Genomic DNA, 24848 nt, shown 5'->3' on the forward strand with positions numbered 1-24848 from the left:
TTAGTTCTGCCCCAGCTTCTACCTGTACATGACCTAGCCCCTCCGTAAGGCTAGTTGCAACACAAGGCCTAGCTGTCAAAACATAAGGCCTGGACAAAACCCGACCCCGCCTACAAGGCCTGGCCACGCCCACAAAACATGGCCCAGCCCACAAGGTCTGGGTCCTCCCGCAAGGCCTGGTCACGCCTATATTTCCATATTCCAAAAGGACCTGGGTTTTCCTCAAAAAGAACCTCCTGGCTCCACAAGTCCTGGCTCCACCCACTGAGCCTTGGACCTTTCGCAGGGCCTGGCCCCGCCTACAGGTCCTGGCCCCGCCCTCTAGGCCTGACGCGATCCTGGCCTCCTCTGCTACTCCAGGCCCCTCCTCTTTCTGAGCCCTTGGGCGCCTCATTCTGCGTCCGGCCCCTCCCCGAAGCCCCTCCCCCTATCCCTCTCGGCAAGGCTCTGATAGGACCCGCCTCCTGTGTTGGCCCAGCCCCTCTCCAGGCCCCGCCCCCGCACCCCCACCGCCCATTTCAGACCGGTAAGCGCGGAGCTAACAGCTCCACACAATCCACCGTCCTGGACGCCGCTGGCGGCTGGTCCTAAGCAGCCCGGCCCCACCCAGCCCGGCCTTCTCAGGTGAGTGACTAACGGGGCTCCTGATTCTGTGCATCCTGCAGTGCAGCTGTCCCCTTTCTGGACTCTGCTGGCCTGCTGGCTTGGGTGGCAGCAGTGGGGGCAGGAGAGAGCAGGACATCCTGGTGACCACTGGGTCTGAGTTCCCCCAACTTGAGCATCTTGGATGCTGAGGGACACTTTGCTAGTGGGGTATCTGATGGTGAGAGGGTAGGTGTTCCTGCCTCCAGAAACACTTTGGAAAATTCTGACTAGAATGTTCCCTCTAATCCCAGTCCCCCTTTCTTCCCCTGCACCTCTGGATTTCCTCATTTCATCCCTCCCCACCCATTCATACCCCAGCCTCAGTTTTTCTCATATGATAAATGGGTATTGACCAGATTTAGTCTCCAGAGGACACAGCCAGGAAGCCCTGCCCCAGCATGCCTGGGGGACACACATGACTGAGATACCAACCATCTCTGTCCCTGAAGGAGATTCTGGATTCAGCAGACACCAACACAAGAAAAAGAAGAGAGGGAGAGGTGACCTGAGCCGGGATGGGGGACACCCCAGCTACTCAGGGAGCCCCCAGGAGACGCAAGATCCCCACTGGTCGGTCTGGGAAGTACAGAGTCAGATCTGAAGGGTGAGGAGCAGGGAGTGTGCTTTGAAGGGGAACATCTGGGCAAACTGTGAGGGGAGGGGTTGCTGGAATGCTGAGGGTCAGGGTGCTGCTAGGGCAGGGGAGCTGGTTAATCAGGTACAGTTCGTATAGGCTCCCTGGGTGCAACACTAGGCTCAAATTCCAAGACCCAGCCAGATGATTAACAAGACCTCATCCCAAATACCCTGGGAGGCTGAGGCAGGAGGATCATGAGTTCAAGGCAAACCTGGGCAATTTAATGAGACTTTGATTTTTCAGAAAGTTTGGCATCTGTTGTGAGAGGTGGCTGTGTGTGGTGGGATCCTGAGACTAGACCCATTTATTTATCTATTTATTTATTTATTTATTATTTATTTATTGGATTTGATTTTTTCATGTGTGCATGAGTGTTTTGCCTGCATGTATATGAGTGTACTCATGTCCAGAAGAGCCTGGAGTTCCTGATAGTTGTTAGCTGACATGTTGGTGCTGGGAACTGAACCTGGGTCCTCTGCAGGAGCAGCCAGTGCTCCTAACCACTAAGCATCTCTCTCCAGCCCCCAGACCTATCTTTTTTTGTTGTTTTGAGACAAGATCTCACTGTGCCACCCAGGCGGGTCTGGAACACTAAGTGATCTTCCTGCCTCAGCCCTGCCTGAGGGCTGGAATGGCCAGTCCAGCTGGGGAGGTGATATTTTATATTATATTAATTTTAATTTATGTATATGAATGTTTTGCCTACATGTATGTAAGTGTACCACATGCATGCATTGCCTGTGGAGACCAGAAGAGGGTGTTAGAGCCCCTGGAACTGGAGTTTCAGATTGTTGTTGGCTGCCATTGTGAGTGTTAGGAATCGAACCCAGGTCCTCAGCAACAGCAACCAGTACTCTTAACCACTGAGCTGTCTCTGCAGCCCGTGAGGTGCTATTTTAGACAGCTTTAAGCTCTTTGGCAGTAAAAGTGACATACCATCCAACCCTGGACATGAAGCCATTTTGACTTTGGCGTCTCTCTTCCCAACCCCACAGCCTGACCAACATGAGCACAGTTAACTTTGGGGACGAGCTACAAGATAAAGACACAGGTGTGGTCTCGGGTCCCTGACAGGGGAAGGGGAGGACAGAGAAGTGGGGTGACAGGAGTGACTGCCAGCCTTCATTGCTGGCCAATTTGAGGCTGCCAAGGTAGAGTGAGTGGCCTCTGGTGGCCAGGCCTCAGTTTACCTAGCCCCACAAGTTTGATGATTGTGGGCCTCTCACGACCCTGTTCTCAGAGTGGAGGTGGTTTGGTGGGGAGTGAAGAGAGACCATTCTTGTACTCCACTTGTGGGGGCCCTTTACTCTCTGCAACACACCATAGGGACTCCATGGGATACCCAGGGGCTCCGTGGTCTAGTTCTGACTGTGACTGTTTACACGTTCACAGCCCGAACTGGGCATCCCCTGTGCCCGGGGCCCCTCGGGGCCCATTAGTTCTCAGTTGTCAGGGTGGTTGTCCCTAGCTGGGCTCCAGTGGTACCCAGTGTCCCACTTGCTTGCCCTGCAGAGTTCACCTGGGAGGTGAAGGCCAACGACCGAGCTTACCACAGGCAGTTCAAAGACAAAGGCTTCCTATGCTGGAGGAGACAGAAATACAAGGTGGGCAGGCAGCCCAGAGCAAGCCCCCCCCCTGCAAAACAGCTGCTCCCCCAGGGCATGGGTGCTGTCTCTGCCCCACCATAAGTTCTCACTATGTAGCCCCAGCTGGAACTTGGTACATAGACCAGGCTGGCCTCAAACTCAGATATCTACCTGCCTCTGCTTACCAACTGCTGGGGTTAAAGGTGTGTTTCTGGTCTGGTTTATTTTTTTCAGGAGTAGGAATGGAACCCAGGGCTATACCATCTTGCATGCCAAGCAGGGGCTGTACCCCTGAGTCACGCCCCCAGCCCCTCACTGGGGAATTCGAGTCAGGGGCTCTATCACTGAGCCATGCCCCAGCATTTATTTTACTTTTTATTTAGATACAATAGGTTGCTCAGACTGGCCTTGAACTCACTCTGTAGCCCAGGCTGTCCTCTGCATCTTTCTGTGGGCCTCTGGAGTGCTGGGATGCCAAGACTTCTCATTTTTATTTTAACTGTGAGGACAGTGCTGCCCATTCCTAACAAGTGCCTGGCTTGGCCTCTTGCCCTTGAGCTAATCTACAACCTGCCAGTTCAGTGCACTCACCAGGCCTACCCACGATCCCCTGCTGTGTTTCACTCAGCTCCAGGACCCGGCACTAAGTAGACCCTCAATGACTACCTGCCGGAGGCCTTACATTCAGCTGGCACTCTGTCAATGCTGGCCTAAGGCCTTACCCTCAGCAGGCGCTCAATAAATATTGACTTGATGCCTTGCATTTATTAGACGTTCATTGATGCCAAGAGGCCTGGCATCCAGCAGGAACTCAAAACTGGCTCAGCTGTGCTTTGCTGGGGTGTGTGGGGGCAGCAGGCAGGTGCAGTGGGCAGGGCTGGTACAGGGCACCCACACTGACCCCTGGTGGCTCTTGTTCTAGAACAACGCCATCCACACAGCCAAGTACAACATCTTCTCCTTCCTACCGCTGAACCTGTATGAACAGTTTCACCGCGTGTCCAACCTCTATTTCCTCCTCATCATCATTCTGCAGGTAGGGCAGGGCATGGGTCCTGGGTGTCACCCAGAAACCACCACCTCGGGGGAGCCCTGCAGAGAACCCAGGAGGCTTCTCCAAGGACATTTGGGATGAGCAATCCGTGTGCTCCTCTGTGTGATGGGTTGCCAGTGTTCCTCTTGCCTCCCTTCTGTGAACTTACCTCTGCCTTGTGCATGCATGAGGGTCTCCATATATGCTGAATGCAGAGGGCAAGTGGAGGAGGAAGAGCTTCTATTCAGCAAACACTGCCCAAAGGCCTTGCATTCAGCAGGTGCTCAGCAAATACAGCAGGCATTCAGCCAGTGCTGACTTTCGGAAGCCTTGTATTTCAGTAAATGCTGGATGAAGACCTTGCATTCAGCAGACACTCAGCAAATGCTGGCCTAAGGCCTTGCATTCAGTAGGTGCTCAGTAAATGCTTGCTGCAAGATTGGGAGTACATAGCTCCTTCCTGGATTGCAGAACTTTGGCCACAAGACTGCCTTAGCCCTGCCCACCTGCCTGGCACACAGCTCTGTCTAAGGAGCACCTCGACCAAGCACCTTTTATCCATCCAGCCCTGAAACCTAGATTGAGCACCTACTATGTGCAGAGAAACCAGAAAACTCGCCTTCACTTTTGCCTGCAGAAGACTGGGGGCAATGAGAGTCTGGGGAGGGACAGGGTGGTCTGGGTGGCTCCCCAGAGTGGGGAGAGAGTGGAGGGCTGGGGAGGCACATGCATGGGGAGGAGGGGCATCATGACCCCTTATCTCCACACAGGGTATCCCTGAGATCTCCACACTCCCCTGGTTCACGCTCTTTGCCCCATTGGTCTGCCTGCTTGTGATCCGAGCCACCCGGGACCTGGTGGACGATATTGTGAGTGGGGCCTGGATAGTGATGGTGGGGAGATGGTAGGTGGGGTGCTCCCCAGACCAGGCGCAGGCAGCAGAGGGTGAACATTGTGCATGGATGTCCTGTTGCCCTGTCGGCCTCACTGGCTTGGCCCCATTTGTGGGTCCTGTTTGTTGCAGTATGGGCACACGTGATGGCACTGTGGGACCAAGTAGGGGACCAGGGGACAGGGCCACCTCTCCGATGCCTGTTCTGTTGACACAGGGACGCCACTGGAGTGATAAGGCCATAAACAACAGGCCCTGCCAGATCCTGAGAGGGAAGAGGTGAGGCAGGGGTCACCAAAGGGGGCACTGGGGACAGGGAGACCCTAACCCAATTGGGGGCAGCAGCTGTGGATGGAGTGACCAGCACATTCCACTCTAAGTACATTCTGGTTGAGTCTGATCAGAACCCAGGCCTGCATTTATTAGGCACCTGCTGTCTACCATGCTGGGGGTCAGCTCTGGGACAGGGATGAAGAGGCTGGGACCTGAAGATGGGCTGTTGTGGAATGCATTCAGCTAAGAGGGATGGCCGTCCAGGAAGTGCTAGAAAGGACAGTGACAGGGATGGGGGTGACCCCCAGAAGAGGTCCAGGAAGGCTTCCTGGGGAAGGTGGCCACACAGCTGAGCTTCCCGGATGGCACAGCAGGACCAAAGTTTCCAGAGGTGGGAGCTCTAGCTCCAGGAGACTCCAGTTCAGTGTTTGTGGGGGACTGGCCATGTAGGGGAGTCAGCCACTGCTCTTCCTACCCCCTCCATAGCTTTCTGTGGAAGAAATGGAAACATTTGTGTGTGGGAGACGTTGTGTGTCTCAGCAAAGACAGCATTGTCCCGGTAAGTTGGCATGGGAGTAAGTTGGTTCCCTCCGCCATCTTCTGTCCCTCACCTCCGTTCTGACCCCTCCCCACACCTCCCCCAGGCAGACTTGCTGTTGTTGGCCAGCACGGAGCCCAGCAGCCTGTGCTATGTGGAGACTGCAGACATCGATGGGTGAGAAGCCAGTGTGTCCCTGGGGGACTTGGTTTCAGGTCTGGAGGTGACCTGCCCTCAAGGTGCCAGTGTGTGTATGCCAGGCCCCAGTTTTTGTCCCTTTGGCAGATGTGCTGTGTGACCTCAGAAGAGGCACTCTCCCTCTCTAGCTTCATCCTGATTGACAGCTAGTACACAGTGGGTGCTCAGTGAAACTGCTCTGGGGACTGGAAGAAGCCTGGCTCTCCACCCCAGGATGCTATCCCTTGTGGGGCACATTTTCATGACTTCCTGCCCCTCTTCTGGGGACCAGGGAGACCAACCTGAAGTTCAGACGGGCCTTGACAGTCACCCACCATGAACTTACCAGTGCAAGGAAGATGGCATCCTTCAAGGGTGAGGAGGGGAGGGAAGCAAGGGGCTCCCTTGCTGGACCAGGATGTGTGGTGGGCTATGGGTGGTGTCCAGCGCCAGCTCACCACAACCAGTTTTCCCTAAATTGTTTCCTATCCCCTACATGCTATGCATCTGAAGTTTAGCGCCCCCTAACAACATCACATACCCATATGGTTACTGTTGCAAGTAGATCCAGTTTTATTTTCCTGTCATATTGCCAAAGCAACTTGAGAGTTTTCTTTTTTCCTGACTTATTGCACCTTCAGTGGTGCTGTACAGAATCTACCACACCACAGCCTGCTGGCTCCTGACACCCAAAGCCCTAATTTCTACAATCTGTCCTTGAAATCTATGATAATCCTAGCACTCAGGAGGCAGAGAGAGGCAGGTCTCTGTGTGAGATCAAGGAGGGCAACCTGGTCTTCATAGTGAGTTCCAGGCTACCTGTGGAAGACTCTGTCTCAAAAAGACCAAAAAGATCACCCCTCCCAAAAAAAGAAAAAAGAATAAGGCCTGGAGAGATGCTCAGAGGACCTTGGTTTGGTTCCCAGCACCCACATGGCAACTAACAACTGTAACTCCATTTCCAGGGCATCTGACGCCCTCTTCTGGCCTCTGAGGGCACTGCATACATGTGGTACATATACACACACAGACAAATATTTTTAAAAATCTTTTTTTTGAGACAGGGTCTCCCTGTAGCTCTAGCTATTCTGGAACTCACTATGTAGACCAGGCTGGCCTTGAACTCACAGAGATCCACCTGCCTCTGCCTCCCAAGTTCTGGGATTAAAGATGTGTGCCACCATGCCCGGCCCCTAAAAAAACTTTTTTTAATTTATTATTTTTTTAATTATTTTATGTGTATGAGTGTATTGCCTGCATGTATGTGAGTGCACCCGTGTCGTGCAATGCTGCGGAGGTCAGAAGAGGGCTTCGGATTCCCCTGGAACTGGAGTTAAGGACGGTTCGTAGCCGCCATGTGGGTGCTGGGAATCGAACCCAGGTCCTCTGTAAGAGCAGTCAGTGCTCTTAACCTCAGAGCCATCTCTCCAGCCCCTAAAATTTTTTTTAAAAAAATCAACAAAATAGGCCAGGCGTGGTGGCGCACGCCTTTAATCCCAGCACTTGGGCAGCAGAGGCAGGCGGATCTCTGTGAGTTCAAGGCCAGCCTGGTCTACATAGTGAGTTCCAGGACAGCTGGGGCTACAGAGAGACCCTGTCTCAAAAAGACCAAAAAAAAAAAAAAAAAAAAAAAAAAAAAAAAGAAATCAACAAAATAAAAGAATAAAGCAATCTGGGGAAGGTGTTGGTTCATGTGGAAGGTGCCTCTCCATCGCCCCTCAGCTGTCTGGAGAGCCCAGAACTCAATGAATGGTCACATTTGACTCATCAGGAGATAGGCTCAGAGAAAAGAGGCTGACTGTCAGTCCAGCATTTTCTCTGGGACCCAGAGACCCCAGGATGCTCAACACAGAGGCTGCTGTAGGCTGTCAGCCTATGGCAGTCCAGCAGGAGTAACCCCATTTATTTATATTTTATTATTTTATTTTATTTTATTTTTTATTTTATTTATTTTATTTTAATTTAATTTAATTTTATTTTTTGGTCTTTTTAAGACAGGGTCTCCCTGTAGCCCCAGCTGTCCTAGAACTCACTATTTAGACCAGACTGGCCTTGAACTCAGAGACCTGCCTGCCTGTGTTCCTGAAGTGTGGGAATTAAAGGCATGTTCCACCATGCCTGCCTTCCCCATTTTTTTTTTTTTTTTTAAGAGGAGGAGACCAAGGTTCAGAGAGGTGACAGGAGGTGCATTCCATCCTGGATGTTTCTCATTCCCTCCTCAAGCACTTATAACAGGCAGGAACATTCCAGCAACATTCAAGAGTCCACCACAAGGGAGGAGGCTGAGGAGGGAGGTGTGCGGTCTGGCTGCATGAGTGGAAGGTACACTTTGGAGCATTCAAAGGGAGCCTGGATAATGGTGTTTTGGGGACCCAAGGGAAACTGGGCCACTTTGGCTGACACCAGAGCTGGAATGTGAGAGGAATGTCCCTACCCTAGTCAAGGAGAGGTGGCAGGGAGCTACTGGCCCAGGACCTGTGCTGAGCCACACCATAGCCACTGTTCATTGTGTCCCCACAGGTATGGTGATCTGTGAGGAACCCAACAGCCGGATGCATCACTTTGTGGGGAGCCTGGAGTGGAACAATAGGAAATACCCACTGGATATTGGAAACCTCCTCCTGCGGGGCTGCAAGATCCGAAATACAGACACTTGCTATGGCCTGGTTATCTATGCTGGTATACTGCTGGGCTCCAGGACTGCAGCGGCTAGGATAGGGACCTGGGGCAGAGAGTTGAGATCTGTGAGGAGGAGCCAGGCCAGGGTATGCTGAAGGCTCCTATGGACTGAATTTCTGGGCCCCAGGATCTGTCAAAATGGGCTGCTTGTCAGTACCCTGGTTTTGATTGAGAAAACAGGGTGCTGCTGTATAGAGGGAAGGATGATGGGTAGATGGATGGATGATGAATGGGTAGATAGGTGGATGGGTGGGAGAATGGATGGATGGACTGATAGATAGATAGAATAGGTAGATGAATGAATGGGTAAATGGATGGATGGTTGGATGGTGGATGGGTGACAGTTGGACATTCATGCTGCAGGTTTTGACACAAAGATCATGAAGAACTGTGGAAAGATCCATCTGAAGAGGACCAAGCTTGACCTGCTCATGAACAAGCTGGTGATCCTGGTGAGCAGCCCAGGAGAGCCCTTGGGAAACTGAGACGTGCAGCGGTGGCCTCTCCGGAGGCTCTGGCTCACTTCTCCCCTACTCTTCCTCCTTGTTTTTTATTGCTTTGTAGCCCAGGATAGCTTTGAACTCCTGATCCTCCTGCCTCCATCCCCTTAGTCCTAGAACAACAATCTTACACCTGGCTTCTATTGTATGAACTTTTTTTTTTGGTCTTTTTGAGACAGGGTCTCTCTGTACCTCAGCTGTCCTGGAACTCACTATGTAGACCAGGCTGGCCTTGAACTCACAGAGATCTGCCTGCCTCTGCCTCCTGAGTGCTGGGATTAAAGGTGTGCGCCACCATGCCTGGCTATATGAACTTTTTATGGTAGCCTGATGCAGAAGGATTAGGACTCTGAGGTTATAGTGTGAAGCCCTGTCTTTAAATAAAACACATAAAACATTATTCAAAGCTAAAGACAGACAGAGAGCCCCAAAAGCCAGGCAAGGACCCTGGGAAAGGCCCTTTCTCTCTCCCCCTCCCTTAAAATGTTTTTTGATTTATTTTTATTTTGTGTGTGAGTGCCTGCATGTGTGAGTGCACCTGTGTTGCGCAATGCCCACAGAGGCCAGAAGAGGGCATCCCAGCCCCTGGAACTCGAGTTATAGATGGTTGTGAGCTGCCATGTGAGTGCTGGGAACTGAACCTGGGTCCTCTGCAAGAACAGCCAGCTCTCCAGATACTTTTTGTTTTTTGTTTTGTTTTGCTTTTGAGACAGGGTCTCACTATGCACACCAGGCTGGCCTTAACTCAGAGATGCGCCTGCCTCTACATCAGAGTGCTGGGATGAATGGCATGCCCCACCTGCCCAGCTCCTGTCTCTTTTACCCAGCATTTGCTGGGGTCCTGCACCTCCCCCAGTCTTCCTCCTCTTGCAGGTCTTCATGTCCCTGGTGGTGGTGTCTCTGGTTCTGATGCTGGGCTTCAACTTCATGAAGAAGGAGTTCAAGGTCAAACACTACTACATGTCGATGCTGCCTCAGCGCTCTGAGGCCATGGAATCCTTCCTCATCTTCTGGGGCTTCCTCATCCTCCTTAGTGTCATGGTCCCCATGGCCATGTTCATTATGTAAGCCCCTTGGCTGGGCGGTTGTGGGGTGGGGTGCAGGGTGGCAGGGACACCCCCCACTTCCCAAGGAGAGAGGTGGGATGGGTTGGATTTGAAGTCAGGACCTGACCATTCACAGAGCCGAATTCATCTACCTGGGCAACAGCTTTTTCATCAACTGGGACCTACAGATGTACCATGAGCCCCAGGACATGCCAGCCAAGGCCCGAAGCACCAGCCTCAATGACCAACTGGGTCAGGTTCAGTATATCTTCTCTGACAAAACAGGTACCCTGACCCAGAACATCATGACCTTCAAAAAGTGTTGTATCAACGGTTACATCTATGGTGAGCACCCACAGCAGCTTCCTAGTGGGGTGTCCAGGGTGGTGCCTGTGAAAGAATGCCTGAACTCCCGACACTGTGGCTCTGGCTTGTCTGAGGATCCTGGCCATGGTTGACCTAACCCACCAAAACTGGAACCACAGACTGTGGGCCAGGGTATCGAAGGCCTGGTAGCATTGGGTGTCCCCTGCAAGGGAGAGGGGGAGACAGGTAGGATCCACCAAGTATGGCAGCCCCATCCTGAATCAGGCTCTTTCCCCAGATTCAGATGATGAACATGGGACCCTCAGGAAGGTGAGCCTCATGGGCCCTACCTAGCTGGACCAGGATGGGCAGGGCCAAGATGGGCCAGAGTCTGACCGGGGCAACCTGACTTTCTTCTTCCCATGGCCTCCTAGCGGAACCCTTACACCTGGAACCAGTATGCAGACGGCAAGCTCCACTTCTACAACAGGGAGCTGGAGTTCATTGTCAGGGGCCAGCAGGACATCTCAGTGCAGGAGTTTTGGCGTGTGTTGGCCATTTGTCACACTGTGATGGTTCAGGAGAAAGACAGTAAGTGAGCAGCCGTCCCTCCCACTGTGCCCTACACCTGCCACCCAGCCTGAGGCTGCTCAGCCTGTGTCCAGATCTCCATGGGGCCCCAGGGACCATCTCTGGAGGTGGAGCTAAGTTCTGCTTGTGACCCCTAAGATAAGGTACAGGGAGGAGATGGACAGCCCTGCTGAACCCCTGTCCCCTCCCTCTTTCCATCAGATCAGCTGCAGTACCAGGCCGCCTCCCCAGATGAGGAGGCACTGGTCACCGCTGCCCGGAACTTCGGCTATGTGTTCCTGTCTCGGACCCAGGACACCATCACGCTGGTGGAGCTTGGGGAGGAACGCGTCTACCAGGTTTTGGCCATGATGGATTTCAATAGTGTCCGAAAGCGAATGTCGGTGCTGGGTGAGCCCCCAGGCCCCTCTCCCATTGCCCTCCTCCCCAGGCTGAGGGGCTCTGGAAGGACATCAGAGTGGTCTCCTCCCATCACCCACAGTCCGAAACCCAGAGGGTTCCATCCGTCTCTACACAAAAGGGGCTGACACGGTCATCCTGGAGCGTCTTCACAAGAAGGGGGCCATGGAGGCTACCACAGAGGAAGTCTTGGCTGTGAGTCCCCTGCTGGGGGAGGCCAGTGTGTGTATGTAGACAAAGGCAGCCATGTACAGTCTGCACAAAACATTTTCCCTTATCCCATTTCCCACCCATACACAGACGGAAAGGGTGTCTCTGATTCACAGGAGGATACTCTGTGGGTGGGTTGGGTCTTGACCTTGGATGCCTTCTACTCTGTCTAGGCTCTGTCTCTTCTAGGCTCCTGACCCTTCTGAATTTCCTTTGCACGGATGTAGCCTGGTCTCTGCCCCTGTACTCACCCTGTCCCTCAAGAATGGCTCTTACTGCTTCTTTAGTTCTCCAGTCTCAACTATAGCACTCCCACCTCCAGGACCCTTTCCCTAACACAGAGCCATCTTTGCCCCAGGTCCCTCTCCTCTGGTCTGGCCTGCAGAGTTGGGAATCAGCTGTGTGTCCAAGGGTTTTGCTGAGTGACCTCAGGATGTCATGGTCTGCTGTGGGGAGGGTAAGGGAGCCAGGTCCCTCAGACTTAAGACCCAGAGCCCAGGGCCTCAGTCAGATGGATCAGGGATTCAGGGAGTAGGTGGGTAAACTGAGGCCCCACGAAGAACTACAGCCATCCTGAGGCTCACCACCACCTTGGAGACCCTTTGTGAGGGATGTATACTCAACACAGCCCCATCTGCCAATCAATAACTGTGGTCCGAGACTGGGGGAGGCAAGTGTGGGGTGTTGATGAGGAATCAGTGAACTCACTCCAGGGGACCCCTACCTCCCAGGACACCCTCAGGGTGAACTCAGTGCCCAGAGGGATCTGAGATGGAATTCCCAGAGGAATCTTGGCAAAGTGTCCTCTCCCCATGTGATGTTGGGGGGGAACATGGTGACACACTTGTGTCACCCCCACACTGGAAAGCTGAGGCCAGCCTGTGCTAGAAAGTGTCACAAAAGAATCTTTGAACCGTGCATGGGGAGGATGTGACCCAAAGGGGCTGCGGCCTGTGCAAAGGTCCTGAGGCCTGAGGGTGCTGGCAACTCTGGGGGAGGAGGAAGGCTGCCAGGTGGCTGACAGCCAGGGCCGCTGCAGGCCTTCGCAGAGCAGACCCTGCGCACCCTATGCCTGGCCTACAAGGAGGTGGCTGAGGACGCTTACAAACAGTGGGAGCCAGAGCACCAGGAGGCTGCACTCCTGCTGCAGAATCGTGCGCAGGCCCTGCACCAGGTGTACAACAAGATGGAGCAGAACCTGCAGGTGGGCGGATATGCGGGGGTGGGGGGTGGGGGGGTGTACCCGCAGGCTGGGCTCCTCAAATCTGGGCCTCCCGCCTGAACCTCCCACTCCCGCCAGCTGTTGGGAGCCACGGCCATCGAAGACAAGCTGCAGGAAGGGGTCCCCGAGACCATCAATTGCCTTAAAAAGGGGAACATCAAAATATGGGTGCTGACGGGGGACAAGCCAGGTGGGTCCCCGGCTTCACGGTGGCCCCAGCACGAGTGCTGCACCTGGGCGCTGACCTCAGGAGATGGTCACGAGGCTCACGCACCCCCCATGCCCCCCCCCGCGCTCCAGGACAGTTTCGTTGTGACTATCACGCAGTCGGGTGGGGTCCCCCCCACGCCCTTGGGGATACCCTGTCCCTAAAAGGGACCCCAGGGACACCCCCACACCCCTGGCCTCTAGTTCAGTGTGAATGGATTGGGGTACTCCCTAGGGCCCCATCTCCAGCCCTGTATAGACATGCCCACTTTGACTTTTTTGGGACTCATTTTTTTTTGTTGATTTTTCCCCCATTTGGCTACTTTATTTTTTGCTTCTGATTTTCAAATAAATTTGACATTTTCGTGGTTGCTCAAAACTTGGTGGGCCTTAGGATCCCCGCCCTCCACCCCACCTCCTAGAGTACCACCACTGCCCATCCCATTTGCACGCACTCAGGAATTGCCCATCTCCTGGGGCCAATTCCCAGGGCCAACTGTGATTGGCCCACCGTGATGTGACGCGCAGTCGCTCTAGGCGAATAGCCACAGCCCGCGAGGGAAGTGGAGTTGCGGGTGGGCGTGGCCTCCCTCGGGAGGGCGGAGCTAGTGCTGAGCTGAGCTGGCCTGTGTGGGCCTGGGTTTGCAGAGACAGCAGTGAACATAGGCTTTGCTTGTCAGCTGTTGTCGGAGAGCATGCTCATTCTAGAAGACAAAGACATCAAGTAAGCAGGGCGATTCCCCAGCTATACATACCCCAACAGAGGGGGAAACTGAGGCCTGCTGGGAGGGGCGATGGCTCCATCCCTCCATCCATCCCGAGGCCCTCTGTGGTCCGCTCTTCACAGCCCTATACTGGAGACCTACTGGGAGAGCAGCAACAAGCACAAGGCCCCCAAGCTGCTGGCCCACCAGAACATGGCCTTGGTTATCAATGGGGACTTTCTGGTGGGTGTTACCTGGGGAGAGGGGCTGGGGGAGGATCAGTGGGGTTGGTGGTACCCTGGGGTAGTGGGGGCAGATGCAAGGGTGCTGGAACTTAAAATCCAAACAAGAGGGTGGACTCAGAAGATTGGAGTCCCCACCAGAGGGGGTGGCACTGGACAGACAGGGACACAGGCCAAGTGACACAAGTCTCTTCATCCTTACCCCACACCCAGGATCAACTGCTAGTGTCCCTGCATAAGGAGCACCGGGCCCTGGTCCAGAATGTGGTGGTGGATGAGGCCCCTCAAGAGTCTGTCCAGTCCCGACAGATCTCTCAGATGTGGCGGAACTTCAGGTCTTCCATGTCACCATCACCGTCAGCTATCTCCAAGACCCGAGAGAGCCCCGAGGTGCAGCGGGAGAGGGCCTTTGTAGACCTGGCTTCAAAATGCCAGGCAGTAATTTGCTGCCGGGTGACACCCAAGCAGAAGGCCCTGGTGGTGGCGTTGATGAAGAAGTACCAACAGGTGGTGACGCTGGCCATCGGGGACGGAGCCAACGATGTGAACATGATCAAGAGTGGGTGGCTAGAGCCAGGCCTGGTGGCATACGCCTTTAATCCCAGCACTTGGAAGGCAGAGGCAGGCGGATCTCTATGAGATGGAGGCCAGCCTGGTCTACGTGCAAGTTCCAGGCCAGCTGGGGCTATGGGAAGATCCTGTCTCAGAAAGACAAAACAAAACAAAATTAAAAGAGAAAAAAATCCCACAAGGTGGAAGGTTGGCGAAATGGCTCCGTAGGTTAAGGGACTTGCCACCAAACCTCATGGTATATAAGTTCAATCCCAGAACCCATGTACAGGTGGAGGGAGAGCCAGATGTGATGGCACACACCTTTAGTCCAGACAATTGGGAAGCAGAGGCAGGGGGATCTCTGTGAGATCAAGGTCAGCCTGGTCTACATAGTGAGTTCCAGGCCAGCTATGGCTACAGGGAGACCCTGTCTCAAAAACAAAGCAAAAAAAAAAAAAAAAAAAAAAAAAAAAAAAAGTGGGTGGCTGGGAGTTTGGGCCACCGAGCTGGTTGTCTGACATGGGCTGCTGTGTCCTCTTGCAGCTGCAGATATTGGCGTGGGGCTGGCGGGTCAGGAGGGCATGCAAGCAGTTCAGAACAGTGACTACGTGCTAGCCCAGTTCTGCTACCTGCAACGGCTGCTCTTGGTGCATGGGCGCTGGTCCTACATGCGGGTCTGCAAATTCCTCCGCTATTTCTTCTACAAGACTGTGGCCAGCATGATGGGTCAGATCTGGTTCTCTCTGTACAACGGCTTCACTGCGCAGGTGCGTGTGTGCGCCACAGGCCTCAGGGATTCTGGGAGCAGCCAAGCGGCTGGAGATCAGTGATGCACACCTGTCATCCAACCACTTGGGAAGCCGAGTTAGGAAGATTAGGAGTTCAAGACGGCCTGAGTCACATAGTGAGACCTTTCCTCAAACAAATGAGGGGTTCTGGGCTCAGGGGGTAGAGTGCTCACCCTAACATGCAGGAAGCCCTGGGTCCAATCCATCCCGAGCCCCAAAGAAACCAGGCATGGTGGTGCAGGTCTGTCACCCCAGCACTCCAGTGTTGGATGCAGGATTGCCACGAGTTCAAGACAGCCTAGGCTACCCTGTCTCAACAAAACCAGGGGCAGTAGCTCAGTAGTAGAATGTTTGCTTAGCACATTCGACACCACGAGGAGTGCCACAGTGCCTTATCTGTGTGGTGCTGCGGAAAGGCTGTGTGCGCTCTGCCGGAATTTTGTAAATTCGGCCTCAGCCTCAGCTCTTCTTTTGTAGGGTTTTTTTTTTTTTTTTTTTTGAGACAAAACTCGCCTAGAACTCACTATGTAGACCAGGCTGGTTTCAATCTCACAGGGGCCTGCCTGCCTCTGCCTCCTGAGAGCTGGGGTGACAGGCCTGTACCACCACAGGTGGCTCCTAACCGACCTTCATAACAGGACTCGAGAATCTCTGTGAATTCAACCCAGCCTGGTCTACATAGTGAGTTCAAGACCAGCTGGAGGTACAGGGAGACCCTGTCTCAAAAACAGTCCAAAAAAAAAAAAAAAAAAGAATAAAGAAGTCAGGCCAGCCCTTCCTGGGCATCACTTTAGCCACCAGGGACCCTCTAGTCTGAATCAAACTAGATGAAATTCTAGAACAATCCAGAAGGTCCTTCATCTGTAGTGATTTCTACACTTTTGAGAACTCAAAAATCCAACAGGCTTCAAGGTGGGGTTCCCAAAGAATCAGACTTCACGTCTACCACTGATTTCCACCTGGCATTCATGGGAAGGTGACATCCAGTTCCCTGGGACCTTTCCTGGGTGTCGGACCAGCTGACTGGACAGGGCTCCAGGCAAAGTTCTGGGCCCCTGGTGAAGGTGTCACTCCACCCTCTTACCTTGCAGCCTCTGTACGAAGGCTGGTTCCTGGCACTCTTCAATCTGCTGTACTCCACACTCCCTGTCCTCTACATTGGGCTGTTTGAGCAGGTGAGTGCAGATGGGCTCTCTCTGCCCTGCAGACCTAGGGTCCAGCTGGGGTGTTGCCCAGCACCCTGTTCCTGCCCATGGCATGCCACCAGCTCCCACCAGAATTCCATTGTATGGGAGTCTGCAAAAGGGTCCCTCTCCTCTTCAAGGGACTTCCACACCCCAAGAGCAAGAACCTCAGTTCACCATTCTGTGTAATGCTGAGAGGGTGTGGGAAGAGAAGGTTCAGCCACACGTCTCCCACTCCTGACTCCCCAGGAGCCCTACCTCAGAGGTTCATTGTGAGAGGGTGTCAGCCAGCATTCTGCCTGTCAAGTGTCATTTCACATTTGTTATTTTGGGGGAAGGGAAGAAGTGGGAAAGGAATCCAGAGTGTACAACAACCATGCCATGCCCCGAGTCCCCTACTGGAGATTCTAGGCCGTCCCTCACTTCCGGGCCTTCCAGGGCTATATAGTGAGAGCATATGTCAAAAAAAATTTTTTTAATGATTTTTTTGGGTCTTTTTGAGACAGGGTCTCCCTGCAGCTCCAGCTGGAACTGGAACTGGCTATGTAGACCAGGCTGGCCTGGAACTCACCAAGATCCACCTGCCTTTGCCTCCTGAGTGCTGGGATTAAAAGCGTGTGCCACCACTTGATTTATTTTTACTTGTAGAAGTGTTTTGATTGTTGGTATGTCATGGACACCATGAAAAAGTGCAACAAAGCCATCACATGAGTGCTGGGAATGGAACTGGGTTCTCTGGAGGAGCAGAAAGTGTTCTAAGTGGCTGAGGTTGGCCCTGAACCCCTCACCTACTCCCTCCACTGGCTGGTTTTGGTTTGAATCCACCTGTACTCACTGCACACACTGAGTCTCTGAGGGGGTCTTTGAGGTACCCCCATCCTAAAACATCCCCCCTCAGGATGTGACCGCACAGAAGAGCCTGAGGATGCCTGAATTATACACCGCTGGCCAGAAGGAGGAGCTGTTCAACTACACCATCTTCCTACAAGCCATCTTCCATGGTGTCATCACCTCCCTCATCAACTTCTTCATGACTGCACTGCTCAGCCACAACTTATCTGTGTCCGGCAGCTCCAGCGACTACCAGTCCTTTGGGGTGCTGGTGGCGATTTCCGGGCTGCTGTCTATCACCTTGGAGGTAGGTGGAGCCACCGCCCCAGAGACCAGGGAGGCCACTGCCCCCATGGACTTCTTTTTAGTCTTTTTAATTTAAATTACTTTTAGTTATTTTTTATTGTGTTCATTTATTTATTGAGATAAAGTCTCCCTGTGGCCCCAACTAGCCTGAAACGCCCTAGGTAGACCAGGCTGGCCTCCCTCTCATAGCGATCCACCTGCCTCTTTCTCCTGAGTACTGGGATTAAAGGTGTGCACCACCACCCATAACCTTCTCCCCCGCCCCCCGTGAATGAATGTCTTGCCTGTATGTATGTAAGTGCACCATGTGTGTTCATTCACCTTGAAGGTCAGAAGAGGGCATCAGATCCCCTGGAACTGGAGTTATGGGTGGTTGCTAGCTGCCCTGTGGGTGCTGGGAAACAAACCCAGGTCCTCTGCAAGAGCAGTCAGTGATCTTAACTGCTGAGCTGGCTCTCCAGCCCTTATTTTGTTTTTTGAGACAGGGTCTCCCTGTAGCCCCAGTTAGACAGGCGCTCTGTAGCCCAGGCTGGCCTTTCTCACAGAGATTTGCCTGCCTCTGCCTCCTGAGTGCTGGGAGCAAAGGTGTGGCCATTCCTGGCTAACAACTGTCTGTACTCCAGTTCCAGGGGATCTGAGGCCCTCTTCTGGCCTCCATGGGTACTGCACTCAGGTGGTACACTTACATGCAGGCTAAACACACATAAGATAAAAACATAAGAAACTCGCTGGGCATGGTGGTGCATGCCTTTGATCCCAGCACTCGAGAGGCAGAGGCAGGCAGATCTCTGTGAGTTTGAGGCCAGCCTCATCTCCATAGCAAATCCAGGCCAGCTAGGGCTACAGGGAGACCCTGTCTCAAAAAGACCAATAAAAATTATGAAAGATTATCCCTCAATGCAAGAGATAAGAATCTACCATCTTCCAAAATGCTGGCTTGTTGTTAATAATAATAGATTGTTTCAGATTGGGGATGTAGCTCAGTTAGTAGAGTGTTTACCTAGCATGCATCAAGTCCTGGGTTCACTTTCCCACCTCTAATGGTGCATGTTTTTCATCCCAGCACTCAGAAGGTGGAAACAGGAGGATCACCCTGAGTTCAAAGCTATATTGGGCTACATAGTTCCAGGCCCTGTCTCATAAAACAATAACCAAAAAACCCCCAAAACCAACAATAAATGTTATAGGATCGGATAGTGGCATATGCCTGTAATTCCAGCTACTGGGAAGGCAAAAAAAAATGCTTAGGACTACACTTAGGGCTAGAGAAGAGGCACAGTTAGTAGAGTGCTTAGGCTAGCCTGGTCTACAAAGCGAGTTCCAGACCAGCTGGGTCTACAGAGAAACCCTGTCTCAAAAAGACCAAAAACATGGCGGCTATGAACCATCTTTGACTCTAGGGAAATCCAATGGCCTCTTTTGACCTCCGTGGCATTGCATGACATAGTGCACTCACAAACATGCAGGCAATACACTCATACACATATAATAAATTAAAAATAAAACAACAACAACAAATCTTTTTTGTAGCCAGGTATGATGGTGCATGCCTTTAATCCCAGCATTTGGGAGGTAGAGGCAGGTGGATCTCTGTGAGATTGAGGCCAGGGTGCTCTACATAGCGAGTTCTGGGCATCGCTGGGGCCACAAGGAGACCCTATCTCAAAAAGACCAAAAAAAGAAAGTGTGTGTGTGTGTGTGTGTGTGTGTGTGTGTGTGTGTGTTGACAACCCTGGGTATCAGCCCTTGCCTTCCATTTCACTTAAGCCAGTGTCTTATCATTCACTGCTATGTATGTGGCCAGGCTTGCCAGCTAGTGAGTTGTTTCTGGTTACTTTTCTGTCTCTGCCTCCCATCTGGCCATTGGAGAACTGGTATTACACATATGTGCTATAGCCCGGGCAACCATGGGTTCTGTGTGGGTTCTGGGGATTCAAACTCAGGTCATCAGCCTTGTGTGGCAAGCACTTTACCAACTGAGCCCTCTAGTCAGCCCTCAGTACTGACTTTTGTTTTAAGGGATGCCCTTTCCTGGATCCTTGGGTTCTGTGTCCCACTGGCCTGGCTGACCCTCTGGCACCCTGCAGGTGATTCCTTGGGTCCCAGGACTCTGTGTCCCACTGGCCTGGCTGACCCCTGGCTCCCTCCTAGGTGATTCTGGTCATCAAATACTGGACTCTTCTGTGTGTGGGTAGCATCATCCTCAGCCTGGGCTCTTATGTGTTCATGACAAGCCTCACCCAGAGCCTGTGGCTGTACAAGCTCTCTCCGAAGACCTTCCCATTTCTGTGTGAGCTTCCATGGGGTGGGGAGTTGTGACCCAGCTGAGTGGGTGGCAGGAGGGTCACAAAGATCAATGGACCCCATTATCCCAAGGAAGGGAAGTCGGCTCTGAGGTGTGCTGAGGGGAGGGGAACAAAATGGGTGCTCATCCCCACCTCCCTACCATGACTCCAGATGCTGACTACAATGTGCTAATCCAGCCCTCCAGCCTGCTGGTGATCTTGCTGAATGTGGCCTTGAACATGGTGCCTGCCCTGGGCTTACGCATGATCTACAGAGCTCTCTGGAAATTGCGCCCCAAGGTGAGGCAGGGCTAGGGACCCTGCTAGTCCCTCCCAGTTACCCGAGACACTACACCACCCCCTACCTGGGAATGGTACATATAAATTCCCAGTGCTCTCAGAGACCAAATGTCCCAGCAGGGCGGGTGGGTGTGCATCTTTAGAAAGAGTGGTGACTTGCTTTTACTCTTGACATCAATGGGTTCCTACTTTGTATCACTCAGACCACAGGAAGTGGGGAAACAGTATCAGAACGGTTTAGGCAAAGGAAGATGTTAGAAGCACTTAGAAAAATCCCCAGTGTCCATCCAGGGACAAATGGACACACAATGGGGTCCAGCCATGTGCTAGAGAACTACTTACCATGAAAAAGAACAAAGCTCTGACATATACCACAGTGTGGAGGCACCTTTCAGGACTCAAACTCAGCGAGAGACCCAGACACAAAAGGCCATAGTGGGACTCCATGACAGGAAATGTCCAGAACAAGAGAATCCAGAGACAGTGATATGGTGGGTGACAAGGGCTGGCTGGGGAGGAGATGGGCAATCTCTCCTGGGGACCAAGCTTCCTTTGGGGTGATGGAATTTTCTGGACATGATAGTCACAGAGCCTTCCAAATGTGCTCAGAGCCAGAAACCATGTCCTTAAGTGTTCTTGAGATGATAAATTTTAATGGTTTTATTTTTTAAAACTTGCTTAATTAATTCTTGGTCTTTTTGAGACAGGGTCTCTCTGCACCCCCCGTTGGCCTGGAACTCTCTTTGTAGACCAGGCTGGCCTTGAACTCACAGAGATCTGCTTGCCTCTGCCTCCTGAGTGCTGGGATTAAAGGCGTGTGCCACCACACCTGGCTTTTTTTAAAAAATTATTTTTATACTTTTAAAATATTTTAAAATTATTTTTATAATTCATATATGACTGTGTTGCCTGCATGTATGTGAGCACACGGGTGTCATACAGTGCCCATGGAGGTCAGAAGAGGGTGTCAGATCTCCTTCTTCTTCTTACATTTATTCCCTCTTTGACGTTTTGGTGGTTAGCCTTAGCCTTTAACAGCTGAGCCATCTCTTCAGCCCAACATTTATTCCCTCTTGAGTGTGTTTTCATGACATGTTACAGCTAGCCACTATTATTTTTATTATGTATGAGTCCATTGCCTGTATGTATGTAAATGCACTTGTGCCATGATCTCAGAGGTCAGAAGAGGGCGTCAGACCCTCTGGAACTGGAGTTACAGAAGGTTGTTAGGCACCATGTGGGTGCTGGGAACTGAACCTGGGTCCTCTGGAAGAGCAGTCAGTGCTTTTAACCACTGAGCCATCTTCCAGCTCCTAAACTTGGTTAATTTTTTGAGCTGGGCGTTGTGGTGCACATCTTTAACCCCAGCATGTAGGAGGCAGAGGTAGGCAGATCTCTGTGAGATCAAGGCCAGCCTGGGCCACATAGCTAATACCAGGACTCCCAGGGCTACATAGTGAGACCTTGTCTCAAAAAAGTGTGCCCCTCCCCCAATTTATTTAAATGTATTTATTTATATTTTATGTGTATGCATGCATACAATGCCCTTGGAGGCCAGAAGAGGACATCAGATCCCCTGAAACTGCAGTTACGGATGGTTGTGAGCTGGGGTGCTGGGAACTGACCCAGGTCCTCTGCAGAAGCAGCCAGTGTTCTTAACCACTGAGCCATCTCTCCAGCCTCTTTAATTTTGTTTTTTGAGACAAAGTCCAGAATCAGGTCCTGGAAATAAAGGCTCTTGTCAGCTGGCCCAGTGTTGAGTCTCAGTAAGAACTTTCTTTTTACGTTTTTGTTCGTTTGTTTGTAGGGTGCTTGTGTTCTGATATGTGTGTGGAGGTCAGAGGACTTTTGGGAGTTAGTTCTCGTCTACCATGTGGGTCCCAGGGATCAAACTTAGGTCATCAGACTTGACTGCGATGTCTTTACCTCTGAGCCTTCTCACTGACCTCTAGGGAAGGATCTGATTGGCTGGCCTGGTATTCAGTCCTAGGGTAGGAGGCTGGTCCAGAATTTGACTCCATAGGGGATTCCAGGTGGCTGAAGCAGGGTTAGGGAGCTCCAGGTGGCCCCTTGCTTGTGGGGAAGAGGGCAGGTGACCCTAGGCCAATGAGCAATGTTGGGGGTTGATACTCCACTGTCTCTTGTGTTCCCAGGAGGAGGAGGAGGCCCCGAGTGAGGAGGTCGAGGTGGAGCCCACAGTGATGCATCTCCGCAGAGGGATCCCGGCCCGGAGATCCAGCTACGCCTTCTCCCACCGTGAGGGCTATGCTGACCTCATCACGCAGGGCACCATCCTGCACAGGCCTACAGGAGACTTTGGGGACATGACTTGTGACTTCCCAATCCCATTGGAGGAGGAACTTCCCTCAATTGGCAAGGAATCCATATGTAACCCTCGGAGGATGTCTGTCTTGACCAGGAAGAAACACCAGCACTTAAGAAAGGGGTCCTCAGAGGACACCCACACCAACACTACCAGCTCCTACCCCACCATGAACAGACAGGATGCAATCCACTCAGAGAACTAGAAGTGGCCTCCAGTCACCCCTGGCTTGTACACATCATTTCAGGGGTCACTGTCTGATGACCAGGTCTTCCACAGTGCCATTTCACAGTACACCCTGCAGACCCAGTGGAAGCACTTGGACCTGAGGTCTTCATCCTCAGGGACATCCTTATGGAAGACCTGGCCCTTTACCAGTGAGAACCAGCCTGAAGCACTCCTGGGGGAAGCAAGGCCACTACCCAGGATGACTGCCAACTCGTCCCTGGGAGAGACCCTCCAGTACGGCAAGACAGTTGTATGTGAGTGAGCAGCACAGCTCTGAGCTGGAGCCCTGGCCCACAGAGACGCAAGCAGCACCGGTGCAGTGGCTGCCCCTCCCCTTCCAAGACCAGCTTCCACCCAGCTCGAACCAGCAGCCTCCACTGCTCCCGGAGAAGTAGGCAGCACCATCATGAAGCCAGTCAGCAAACAGCAGGACTTCGTCGGAAGACAGAGGGCTATCTCTATGCCTTTTTCTAATAAACCAGGTCCCTCCTACCTGAGGGCTTCTTTGGACTCTTTTCTTTTAGGTGGAAGCCAGGGAATAGTCCTTCCTGAGTTAAAAAAGAGAGCACTGACCCCTAGTAGTCAAGTGCAGTAATTGCAGGAAATGTTTTAATTTTTATAATTTTGTTTCTTGAGACAGGGTCTCACTATGCAGCCCCTGCTGGCCTCGAATTCTCAGAGATGCACCTGCCTTTGCCTCCCAAGTGCTGTGATTAAAGGTGTGTGGTACCATGCTTGACCCTTTTTATGCTGTTGTTTTGTTTGCTGTGTTTTGAAACAGGGTCTCCCTGTGATCCCAGCTGGCCTGGAACTCACTATGTAGACCAGACCGACCTTGATCTTCCAGTTAACCATCTGCTTCTGCCTCCCATGTGCTGGGATTAAGATGTGCACCACTACCCTTGGCTATAAATAAATATTTAAAAATGGGCCTGGTGTGGTGGTGCATGTCTTTAATCCCAGCATATGGGAAGCAGAGGCAGGCAGTTATCTGTGAAATCAAGGCCTGGTCTACATAGCGAGTTTCAGGCCAGTTGGGGCTACAGGGAGACCCTGTCTTAAAAAGACCAAAAAGAAAAAAAAAAGTAATTTATTTACATTCTCTGTGTATGAGTGTATATTACCTGCGTGTATGCAAGTACACCACATATGTGCCTTGCCTGCAGACACCGGAAGAGGACATTGAATCCCCTGGAGCTAGAGTTACAGATGGTTGTTAGCTGTCATGTGGGTGCTGGGAACTGAACCCAGGCCCTCTGCAAGAGCACCCAGTGCTCCTAACTACTGAGCTGGCTCTCCAGCCTCCCCTCACCACCCCTTTTTTTTCATTAAAAAAAAAATCCAGGTGCATAAATCTTCATGGTTTTTGAGCAGGAGCTGGAAAGCAGCTTCTCTCTGAAATTTGGCCCCTTGCCAGGCTCCCCTCTTGGGTGAAGCTGTGGCTGCCTTGGTCTACAGAGCAGGTATGAACACGGGCCCTGCATCTCAGGATCTGTTTGGCTTGCTTCCTGTGGAAGGTGGGTTGGGGGCCAGTGCCAGGGCAGAAGGAGGAGTGAGGAAAGGAGGCCCCTTTCCCTCATCCCCTTGGCTATCTTCTGAGTGGGAGAGGCCTGTTCTTCCCCTCCCATTCCCATCCCCAGCTGGCCAACACACACATTTAGCTGAGTGACCAGAAGATAATTTATTGAAGAAAAAAAAACAAACCCAAAAAAGAAAACCAAAGCAACCAGAAACAATAAACCCAGCACAACAGTGGTTAACAGTGGAGATGATTTTTTTTTCTTTTTACTTTTAAGCCTAGCACCTTAGTGTGAGGGTGTGGAGGGTGTTCCCCTGTCTTCCCTTAGGGATCATGGGCCTCTGATTGATCTGAATGGGTCCCCACTTTGTGATCTTCACTGGGTCTCTCTCTCTCACCTGATCTCCCCAGAGATCAGGTACTGAGAAAACCCACTACCACCAGTCCCCAGGGGCTCTTGACTGGCCGCCAGGAGGGGCCCTCAGTCTGGTGACTTTAGGACAAGAAGGTAAAATGTTGAGGGACACCCCCACAGCACCCTAGGTGGAACCCTGAAGATGGGGTAACTTTCTAACCCTTTGTCCACCTTGCTTCTGCTGTGTGGTACTTGCCGTGAAAAGCCAGATGTCACCCGAAATCCTTGGG

At 52.3% G+C, this 24848-nt stretch overlaps 1 protein-coding gene across 1 annotated transcript; it reads left to right on the top strand.

The window, feature by feature from the left end:
* Positions 1-491: 491 nt before the first annotated feature.
* On the top strand, positions 492-23359 carry Atp8b3 (ATPase phospholipid transporting 8B3). The gene is made up of 30 exons (XM_029565437.1): positions 492-624; positions 1095-1249; positions 2278-2333; positions 2795-2886; positions 3791-3904; positions 4672-4770; positions 5011-5072; positions 5553-5625; positions 5711-5781; positions 6074-6156; positions 8302-8460; positions 8824-8912; positions 9834-10024; positions 10143-10351; positions 10611-10642; positions 10747-10903; positions 11105-11293; positions 11385-11497; positions 11871-11969; positions 12552-12716; positions 12813-12924; positions 13590-13665; positions 13789-13888; positions 14101-14446; positions 14983-15206; positions 16319-16402; positions 17310-17549; positions 19700-19838; positions 20032-20133; positions 22287-23359. Exons 2-30 carry the CDS (start codon positions 1161-1163, stop codon positions 22307-22309), a joined length of 3588 nt encoding a protein of 1195 aa, XP_029421297.1. The 5' UTR covers positions 492-624; positions 1095-1160; the 3' UTR covers positions 22310-23359.
* The last annotated feature ends 1489 nt before the right edge of the window (positions 23360-24848 follow it).

Source organism: Nannospalax galili, unplaced genomic scaffold (assembly GCF_000622305.1).
Source record: "Nannospalax galili isolate Female #2095 unplaced genomic scaffold, S.galili_v1.0 scaffold77, whole genome shotgun sequence".
NCBI lineage: Eukaryota > Metazoa > Chordata > Mammalia > Rodentia > Spalacidae > Nannospalax > Nannospalax galili.